We start from the raw sequence: 10,889 nt of genomic DNA, 5'->3' as shown, positions 1-10,889 counted from the left end.
TGTTTGCATAAGTTTCCATTTTCAGATATGAGTTCCCTCATTAATGAGTAGTCCTGCAGTGAACATCTTCCTGCACATATTTTTTTCCATATATATATATATATATATATAAACCATATCTTATCTATGGGAAGAGTTCTTAGTAATTTTTCGGTTGAAAGATATTTTATGTCCTGTTAATTTTGATAAATATTCCAAATTATTCAGATTATGTCTTTGGAGGATGGAGATAAAATGCATTTGCAGCTGTTACTCAGAAAGCTTCCCGAATAATCTGAATCTGTTTAAAAGACATGTGGATGGGGAAAGAGAGGAATTGCAAGAAGTTCAAGTTGCAAAGCCTTCCTTTATTTTGGTGGCTACATCAACTCTGGCTACACATCAGGATCACCTTGAGAACTGAACAAATCGTCCAAGTTCCAACACCAGAAATCCTGACTTTACTGATCTGGGGTCAGGCCTGGACATTGGTGTTTTAAAAAAAAAAATTCCCCTAGAGATTCTAATGTGTAGCCAGTGTCCAGAACCACTGCTTTAGATAGAGAAAGGGGAGGTGGAAATGGAAGACTCAGGTGAAGAATATGTCAAGCATCACTAAGATTGTGCCCATGAAGCAAAAGAGGAATGAAGATCCAATTCCAATACAAAAAACACATCGAGTGAAAGGATCAGATCAGGTTTGGGGAAGAAAGGAGGCAGGAAGAGAGAGGTCTAGGTGAGGGAAGGGCAGAGCTGGTTGGGGTAGGTGGTTTGGGTGTGGATCATAGAGTCTACTCTTTTAAGTAAAGGTGAACATGAGCCTGAAGCCGCTTCCAGGCTCTTCTCAACCCAGGGTTGTCCTGTATCAGTAGAATGGAGTGGCCAACAGGGTAGGCAGCCATGATGATTTTGCACAAAATATTCTAGGAACTGTTGATATCAAAGATGTTGGACATGGAAAGAAATAGAGCATCTGCATTGAAAATTTAGCAAATGAGAAAATAGCTGATAGCTTTGATGCTCCCCACATGAGCCTCCATGCTGGGGTCCCTGGAGCCAGTGGCATTGCTTTCCATGGGTAGGGTGTGTCTCTTGAGAGAGATGATCAGCAGGGTGGCGGCCAGGATGAACGTGATGAGAGGAACGAAGATTCCCATGTGAAAGAAGAGAACCAGGCTGATCACACTGGTCTCAGTAAAGTAATTTTTCTTAGTGGAGTTGAAGGAGGGGCTAGAAAAAGGATTGTTGCAATGCACAGTGTAGATGTTTTTGAGGAAGAAACCTTGTGGCCTAGGGAAACAAACACTGATAGTCACAGAAGCCAGGGCATCAATCCAGAAATTCTCTACTTCAGCTTGAGGAAAAGGGGGTAGGAGAAATCTGCAATCTTCACGAAGTAGAAGAATCTAAGCCAGGCAGCAAACCAGAGGCTACAATAATTTATGAACATGAAACTTCCTTTGAATGTATCATATACAATGAATGTCTTGATTATAAAAATGTGGGGATGTTGAACTGAAGGTGAGTTCTAGCATCATGAAGCTTTGTAGCGCTCTTCTGGATACACTCAGGAAAAGCAGGATCTTGCCACTTGTGGAAACTGCCTTGTTGTGAATCCATTCTGCTGTATTTATAGCCACAATGAACCCACTTGCAGTGATACCAAGGACGCATTCAGTGCCTATAATTATTCACATCAAAATGATGCGAGATGGTGACAGTTGATTTTCTGGGGGATTGCAGGTTTCCGTCATCCTGAGTTGTTGCTTCTCTTTGGTGTGTGAGGAAAATGTCTCCCTAGCGTGTGATGGGCAGATTTGTGATAGCTCCCACTCTTCATGTCACAAGAAGCAGCAGTTGATGCATCATTTCCAAATCTACTCCATTTGTTTATTTTAGAACTCTTAGTTCTAAGTCTGGAGATGCAAATGATGGAAGGAGTTGTTTTCTAATCCTCTCCCGTGTCCTTTCGGATGCCCTGGGGTGTCAGTTGAATCGTGGGGCCCAGGGAGGAACTTGAGTAGACGCTCCTTTGTGAATCACTGACATAGTGTTGAGAGCTGTGTTCTTGAGTAGCTCTAGTTAAGTCAACCATCCGTCCACTAGGTCACCAGATAACTGCGTCTCACTTGTGACCACAGGGAACTGATTGAAAGTAATAATAACTTCAAATATTTATAGCTATGGGCTAGGCCCTGTCCAAAGACTTTATACATATCATGAAATTTAAGCCTTACAACAACCCTCTGAAGAATGTACTTTTATTATCTCCATTTTGCAGGGGAGGAAACTGAGGCTAAATAACTTGTCCAAAGTCAAAGAGGGAGAGGGAGACGGAGAAGGAGAGAGAGAGTTGGGATTCAAACCCGAGTCACATGGTCCCAGAGTCCTTGTTCTTACCCACTATGTTATACTACCTACCCCTGTGGATCCTTTTGTGTGTACCAAAGCCTGAAGGCAGGGTTGGCTTAACTGTAACTTTTTATCCTGTTGGTCTTTTGTGATGCCCTCAGGGCTTAAGGGAAGAATCATTGAGTTGGAAAAAAACCCACCTGTGAGATTTTTTTTTTCACTCCTCACACAGAACACTTTCCTTTGGACACTTCTGGTCACGAAACATGTGTGGTTTTTTTCCCCCACAGCAAACAATTCTGCAACGCTGTCTCGGTGCCCTAGAATTTAACTCAATTCTGACACTATCTACCTGGAGATGACATCAGATCCACAGGTTAAGGGCTCAGTCCCGCCAGACTGCCCTCCATTTCAGATGCCAATCCTAAGTCTAGGTTGTCACCTAGACTTATTGGTTATAAGTTAGAGTTATGACCCTCTTTTTGGTTTCAGTTAATTTGCTGGAGTGGCTCACAGAACTCAAGAAAACAGCTTGTTTACATTTACCGATTTATTATAAAAGGTTATGATCATAGATGAACACCCAGACGGAAGGGATGCATAGAGCAAGGTCGTGGGAAGGGGCATGGCGCTTCCACACCCCCTTTGGGGTACCACACCCCGAGCACCTCATGTGTTCACCAGTCTGAAAGCTCTTTGAACCCAGTTCTTTTGGGTTTTAATGGAGGCTTTGTTACATAGGTGCAGTTGATTAAATCATTGGCCATTGGTTATTGTTTCAACCTCCAGCCTCTCCCCCTTTCCTGGAAACCTGGGGGTGGGACTGAAAGTTCCAACCTTGTATTCACCATTGGTTTTCCTGGCAATCAGTCCCCCCCTTAGGTGGGTTCCAAAAGTCACCTTGTTAACATAACAAAGGCATTTTTGTTGATCTCCTCACTGAGGAAATTCCAAGGGTTTTAGGAGCTCTGTGCCAGAAAAGGGGGCAAAGACCAAATGTATTTCTTATTATAAATCACAATAGCACAATAGTAAAGCAAGAAGACACTGATTTTCTGAGACAAACCTCTTTTACAAAGTGAATTGAGACAAATAAATCTCTATATAAAAACGATTGTACACACACACACATGCCCACAAACACATATTTACCTTTCATTTTAAACAAATCACTAGGAAAATAAGGGTTGAAGGAAAAGTTCCTTGCTCCTTTACAAGGTAGGCAAATCAACATAGGGTCAAAATAATACCCCAAGTCACCTAATCTATTTTGGAATATTAAAACCAAAAGAGATGAAGAATCAGTTTTATCTTGGGGAAGTTGTTTCTGATTTTAAAATGTAAGCACAATACACACGATGATAAAATGGACTTCTCAACTCAGAATAAATTAACTTTGATGAGTGTACATAACTCTAAAGTAATGATAATGAAGTAATTCAAATAAAGGGAAGGTTGGTGTGTGAGATGTCTCCCAAATTTTTCATAATATTTGGTTTTCCCTTTACTTAGGACTTCTTTTAAACAAGGCAAAAACTTAAGGTTTTCTGGCCTGTTTTGGACAAGTTGTTATGCATTTTAGCATCTCATCTTTAAATCTCTATTCTTGAACTCCAAATGTTTCCCTCGAATACAGTGTACAATAATAAACAACTGCTACTCTCTGCTTGTTCCCACCCACTTGTACAAGTAAGTCTGTAGTATTTCAGGACCTCTGATTTGGTTTTCAAGTGGCTTTTTCTTGTCACTGGCTCTCCTCCATTTCTGCTGACCCAGGCTTCCAAGAGTGTGAGGGATAATGGGATACACTCTCTGAAGAGTTTGATGCCTCTCTTTTTATGTGTTTTGCTCATCACTGTATTAAAAAAATAAAATTCTAACTGAGTAAATTTCAAGATCGAATTGGCTTTATTCAATGATTTATGAATCGGGCAGCATCCCATTGAACAAGTAGAAAGGAGCTCTGCGGGGCTGTAAAAAATGCAAGACCTTTACAGGCAGGAGGGGGCGGAAAAGGGAAGTTTCTAGCTAAGAGTGGATTGTTTCAGGCAGGGTCACCTTCCTTGTGGGGGAAGGTGGGGGTCACCCCTCTAGTGCTGACCAGGTAGTTCCAGATCTATTGGTGAAAGGTCACATTCCTGAGAGAGGCTGAAAGTGCAATTAGGTTAGATATTAAGTCTTGGTTTGCTGATGTGGGACTTAGCACAAGTGACTCCATTTGGGGTTGGTTGTTTCTTTACTAACAACTGTATCTCATTCCTAGCTCTTAACCCCAGTACCTAGATACTTGCTGGTGAATGGATGACCAGACCAGTGAATTCAGAATTTCAGAGAAGTTCTTTATAATGAGAGACACGCAGAGAAATGGCAGTTCTACCACCCAGTAAGTTTTGAACTCTTGCAGGTCTGATGCCCCAATCAAGCGTGGGAACGTGAACAGTGAGACTGAGTGAAAACACAGTAGTTCTTTGTGTTTGTGTTAGAGAAACACTGGTGGGAGACAGAGGACAAAGGAAGGAGACACAGGACTGGAGTGACCTCAGCTGGGGGCGGGGTTTCACAGTGTTGGGTGCTGCAGAGACGTAGTCAGCAGGAGCAGGGGCTCTGTACATCCTCAGAGGCATTTTTTATTTTATTTTATTGTTTTTATTGACGTATCGTTGATTTACAATCTTGTGCCAATCTGCTGTATGGCAAAGTGACTCAGTTATACACATATAGACGTTCCTTTTTTATATTCTTTTTCATTACAGTTTATCACAGGATATTGACTATCGTTCCCTGTGCTATACAGTAGGACCTTGTTGTTTATCCCTCCTATATATAATAGTTTACATCTGCTAATGCCACACTCCCAGCCCTTCCCTCTCCCACCCCTCTCCTCCTCGGCAACCACAAGTCAGTTCTCTATGTCTGTGAGTCTGTTTCTGTTTCATAGATAGGTTCATTTGTGCCATACTTTAGATTCCACATGTAAGTGGTATCACATGGTATTTGTCTTTCTCTTTCTGACTGACTTCACTCAGTATGATCATCTCTAGTTGCATCCATGTTGCTGCAATCATCCAAGGCATTTTAGAAGAGGCTCTGCTTGCCATAGCTTCCGGCAGCGTTGCTTCCTGCAGTGGAAAGAAGAATGTTGTTGATGGGAATTCCCAAAGTTAGGCTAAAGTGGGGGTGAAGTAACTTTTCTAGGTGAAGAGGTGATCTTTTTTTTTTTTTTTGATTTATATGTGTGTATTTTATTATATATTAGTCTCTTAAATCAAATAGAAGACAAAAAGTGGAGCTACAAGCCAAAGTTACAATAGTACTAGCTTTTCTCATCGCCCGTCTGTCTACTTTGGCCAGAGGTCTTTATTTCTTCATAAGGCTTTGAGCTACTGTGCAGGGACCTTGACTCCAACCTGAAGAACTCCCTGTGGCAGGCAGGTCTGGTGGTTAAGAACTCTCTCAACTCTTGATTAACTGGGAAGGTCTTGATTTCTCCCTCATTTTCGAAGGAAAGTTTTGCTAGATATAGGATTCTTGGTTGACGGTTTCTTTCCTTCAACACTTCAAGTACATTGAGCCATGCCATCTGGCCTCCGAGGCTCCTGATGAGAAATCTGCTTATGACCTTCCTGGCAAATCTTCTCTCAGCTTCATAGACTTTCATAATGTACCTTATCATGTCTTATGCAACAGAACATTTTGTATAGCATCGTGAAGTCAGTGAAGTTGTAACATTATTTTGAGACCAGAATTTAAGGAAAAGGAATTGAACATTTCAAGTGTAGACATTATGAGGTCTTTAAAATTATTACACATTTTCAAACTAGAAATAAAAAGGCCACTGAAGTAGCCTACAGATTTTAATTTATAACAAAGTGAATACCAGTATCTAATAACACACGTAAAGAAAAATTTCTTTGGGATCCTTTTTCCTAAGTGTAAAGGGGCCTTGAACTCAAAAAGTGCGAAAACCACTGTGGTGTATCCCCAGCTGTGATGGGTCCACTTCTTGCTCTGACCTCAGAGTGCACCATTGTGATGTACTTCACAAAGCCGTATAAAAGAGAAAGCTGGGCCCAGGTTTTTGGTCCTTAGAGCCCAGGAAGCTGCTTTTGGTGACCTGACAGCCTTGGACCTACATTTAGCTTGTTTTTTCCTTCTTTCTGCCATTTTGTTGATTTTTGTTTCTCTTTTCTCTACTCTTTTTTATTTGTCTCATTTTTCTTTCTACAGTTAGCATAGTCAGTAGTGTTGGTATAGTTAGCATAGTTGGTATAGTTAACACTTGATTAGCATAGTTAGTTTAGTTAGTACTAGTTAGCGCTGTTGGTACAGTTAGCGTAGTTAGCGTTGTTAGTAGAGATAGCATACTTAGCACTGTTAGTACAGTTAGCATTGTTAGTTAGCATAGTTAGCGTTGCTAGGTAGTGCTGTCAGTCAGCGTAGTTAGCAGATCACCATGATGCCGGGCCTCACAGCCAACTCTGCTGACAAGGAGGCTCATATTGATGACTTCGAGATCCTCCACACCATTGGTGAAGGCACCTTCGGTAAAGTGAAGTTGGCCCGGCACATTCTGACCGGGACACAGGTGGCTGTGAAGGTCATAAAGAAAAGGCGTCAGAGCTTCTCAAGTGTCCAGGCAGTTTTCCGGGAAGTGTGCAGTCTGAAGGCTCTGAATCACCCCAATATTGTAAAACTGCTGGGGGTGACTGACACGGAGGAGACATTTTTCGTGGTGCTGGAGTACCTCAGTGGGGGGGACATGTACCGCTATTTGAAGATCCATGGCCGTATGACAGAGGCGGAGGCCCGAGGCCCGTTCCAGCAGCTGGTCTCCGCCCTGCAGCACTGCCACGAGAGGGGCATCGTGCACCGGGACCTGAAGCCACTGAACCTCCTCTTTGATTCCAACATGAATATCAAACTTACAGACTTTGGCCTCAGCAACGAGTGTGATGACACTGGCCAAGCGGACACGATCTGTGGCACACACCGTTATGCTGCCCCGGAACTCTTCCTGGGGCAGAGCTACAGCGGCCCTGCGGTGGACGTGTGGAGCTTGGGAGCAGTGCTCTACACCATGGTAACTGGGTCCCAGCCCTTTGTGGGAAAAGACTTCCAGGAACTGCGGAAGCAAATCCTACAAGGGCAGTACCCCATCCCACCTTATCTGTCTTTGGAGATAAGGGATCTATTACGAAAAATGATTGCCCTCAACCCCAGTGACAGAGGCACCTTACCTGACCTCATGAGGCATCCATGGGTGAACATGGGCCAGAAGGAGCCACTCCAGCCACCCTGTGAAGAGGACCTGGAGGTGACAATGGTGAGGACTCCGGGCTTGACTTGCGACCAGATCCAGGACACTGGAACAGGCAGTGTGAGCCCCAGGAAACCCAAGGTGGGGGTCTCCATCATAACTGTGATGCCCTTCTCTTCCGGGGACCTCAGTGGCAGTGAACTTGAGCCTTCTCCAAGCCCTGTGGTGTCCTCCGTGCAAACCAGGTGGCTCTACCAGAGAAAAAATGTGCAGCTGCAGGAAGACCAGCAGGCAGGGCAGAAGACCGGTGAGTCTGCCTGTCCCCCACCCAGCCTGGAGGCGAGGACTGCCACCCCCAGCCCAGCCCCCCAGTGTGGCACTGGGACATCCACCTCCAGCAGCAGCAGGATTGGAGCCCCAGAGGGAACCAGCTGCCCCCTGTGTGTGTCCAACCCTGGAAGGTCCTCCCACACTGGGCAGCCTGAGAGTGTGTCCTCATCCACTCTCTCTGGCTACAGCCAGAAAAAGCAAGGGGTGGCTGGGAGAATCTGGAACTTCATTTTAAAACATCTTTGTTGCAAGCTGCCCAGCAAGAGGCGTCGTAATAAAGTGAGCCCATGTGAACCCCATGGATGACCGAGGCAGGAAGGTCAGGCCGCCGCGCTCCCTGGGGCCCGGTCCAGTGGAAGATGAGCGTGTCCTCTGCGCGGCCTTCAGAAGCATCGTATCCAAGACCCTGGCCAGCTCAGAGGATGGTCCGGAGCAGCCCGGGCGACCGAAAGCGAGGCCACCGTGGCTGCAGGTCTGCCCCTCAACCCCCACCTGGGTGAAACTTCAGAGACCGGACTGTCATTCCTGGGGCACGTCTCCCCTCCCCTACTCTTCTGTCTTCCGTGTTGGTGGGGGAGGGGGATAGTTCTTGTTCCAAGAGCTCCTTGGTTCTTCCAATTCTGGTTAATAAACTTGATGCTCCAGAAAGACGCGTCACACTCTGCTTTGCGTCGTCCCCGCACAGAATTGGGGCTGTGCATCTTCCAGTGAGACAAGTGTGTAGCCGTGCAGTGCTTGGAGTTAGTCAGAACAGCTAAAGGGAAAAATGACCTAAGAGAATTAGCACAATGACTCCCAACAGCAACAACTGCTGCACTGCAGGGCAGAAATGCAGAAAGTGTGTATTACCTTCCTGCACTAGCATTCCCGAACATTTTCAGAAGGGCCGAGGGGAACTTGTGGTCCCTGCGGCCTGTGTTAATTACAACAGAGGGGCCCATTAATAGGATAACAAGGTCCCGTGAAGCAGCCTGTGTGCGGTGTGGTGAGGTCCCTGTGCAGCTGAGTTTCATGACTGTCATGCAGCAGTTGGGCTCTCCCGTTCCCCAGTGCGGAGGGGCCCTGATGCATGGATTTATTTTATTATATTTTATTTTTTTGATGTGGACCATTTTAAAAGTCTTTATTGAATTTGTTACAATACTGCTCCGGTAGTATGTTTTGGTTTTTTGGCCGCGAGGCACGTGGGATCTTAGCTCCCCGACTAGGGATCGAACCCGCACCCCCTGCATTGGAAGGCGAAGTCTTAACCACTGGACCACCAGGGAAGTCTCTTTTTTAATTTTAGTTTTCTGATGCATGGGTTTCACCACAGGGAGTGGATGATTATACTGGGTGATCATACTATCAAAACAGTAGATTTGTCAGCGTTCTCTGGTTCCCTGGTTCAATAAGCCCTTGAACACACGGGTGACTGGAGCAGGGTCTTCTTCCCAGAGGCCTCTCTCTGGGGGCACGTGCTCTCGGAGGCATCACCTGCACAGTTCCATTGGCTCTCGTGCGCTTACAGGTCACTTGCCGACTGCGGAATCCTTCACCGCAAGACCCAGAGCACTGTGACCACGTGCCCGTGAACCACCTCGAGGGGCAGTCCCAGGTGTTACAGGGCTGGAACCCAGCCAGCGGCTTCTGGAGGAGCTCACAGAAGGCCTCACTCACTTCCTGCCCGTTGGCCATTACACACTGGGGTCTCTGAACTCGGGCTCCCAAGTGGCCACAAGTGGCAGAACAATGTGTCCAGCTACCAAGCTCCCAGAAAGTGTCCAGCAAGTGGAGGATGGATGTTGCCATCGCCTTTCCAAGAGCATTGGTGGCTGTACAGATGTAGGTTCCTTCACTTTCAAGGGAAACATTCTGCAACAACAGGGATCCATTGAAAAGCAAGGAAATATTGTCACTCAGAGATCCTCCTTTCTTCAACCAAGTTACATTAGGTTGAGGGACACCTTTTACAGGACATTGGATGGTCACGTTTGCTCTCTGGGGTGCTTCCACGATGCCTCCAATCACGACGGAGAGATGGTTGTGCTCCGGTCTGGTGATATTCCTTCCAGTAGACAAGATAACAGGTGCCTCTGCATACAGCACAGAAGAACTTTCCACATCCGAACCGAGATGATTAGCGACAGAACATCCGTATATTCCTTGTTCTTTCTTTGTAGGTTTCTGGATCTGTATTTCCCCCATTCCATCCACAGTGACTCCGCAGGTACAAATGTGACACAGACACCAGGCCCTCATGCTCCCGGCTCGCGGGGTCGGCTCCACAGCTCCTCCGCACCCGCAGCTTTTGCAACTCCACCGCGCCGGCCTCGGCGACCGCCGGGGCGCGGCTTGAGGTGATCTTTTAAAGTAGAACTGGTGGACCAATACCTAAATGGCATATCCAGTTTGCTAAATATATCCTGATGTATTCAAGTGTATTTCTAACCAAGGAAAACTCATGAAGAAAGCTGTAGCATGAAGGACAGAAAGAATGGCTTTAAAAAGTCCAGTTTATTTGGTTATATTTTTAACTTATGATTTTGAAGTTGTTTTTGACGTAGAGATGCATTGTAAAGACAGTGCAGAGAATTCCCATTTACCCTTCTCCCAGCTTCCGCATATGCTCACATCTTACATAAATAACCATGGTACAATGATCAAAGCTAAGAAATTAGCCTAGTTACAATACTATTAGCTAAATTGTAGGCTTGATTTGGATTTTCCAGTTTTCAACTAGTGTCCTGTTCCAAGATCTAATTTAAATTGTCAGTGTTTTGTTGGTTTGTTTGTTTTTAAGTCATTTAAAAAAATTTATAGTGGTATTTCATTGTGATTTTAAGTGGCATTTCCCTAATGACTAGCGATGTTGAACATCTGCTCATATGCCAGTTGGACATAAGTGTGTCTTCTTTGGTCAAGTGTTTACAGATTTTTGCCTGTTTTTTAAAAATTGAGTTGCTTGCTTATTGTTGAATTTTAAAAATTC

General features: G+C 45.0%; 2 protein-coding genes and 1 pseudogene across 2 annotated transcripts; 1 reads left to right on the top strand and 2 right to left on the bottom strand.

The window, feature by feature from the left end:
• Positions 1 to 770: 770 nt before the first annotated feature.
• On the bottom strand, positions 771 to 1,733 carry LOC133096677 (taste receptor type 2 member 39-like; annotated as a pseudogene).
• A 5,051-nt stretch (positions 1,734 to 6,784) lies between these two features.
• On the top strand, positions 6,785 to 8,224 carry LOC133096676 (serine/threonine-protein kinase MARK2-like). Its single transcript, XM_061198281.1, has one exon. It carries the CDS (start codon positions 6,785 to 6,787, stop codon positions 8,222 to 8,224), a length of 1,440 nt encoding a protein of 479 aa, XP_061054264.1.
• A 1,041-nt stretch (positions 8,225 to 9,265) lies between these two features.
• On the bottom strand, positions 9,266 to 10,159 carry LOC133096675 (ADAMTS-like protein 3). The gene has a single exon (XM_061198280.1). The coding sequence runs from the start codon at positions 10,157 to 10,159 to the stop codon at positions 9,266 to 9,268; it is 894 nt and encodes a 297-aa protein (XP_061054263.1).
• Positions 10,160 to 10,889: the final 730 nt, after the last annotated feature.

This window comes from Eubalaena glacialis, chromosome 8, assembly GCF_028564815.1.
Source record: "Eubalaena glacialis isolate mEubGla1 chromosome 8, mEubGla1.1.hap2.+ XY, whole genome shotgun sequence".
Lineage (NCBI taxonomy): Eukaryota > Metazoa > Chordata > Mammalia > Artiodactyla > Balaenidae > Eubalaena > Eubalaena glacialis.
This window is presented reverse-complemented; position numbering and strand designations above follow the sequence as displayed.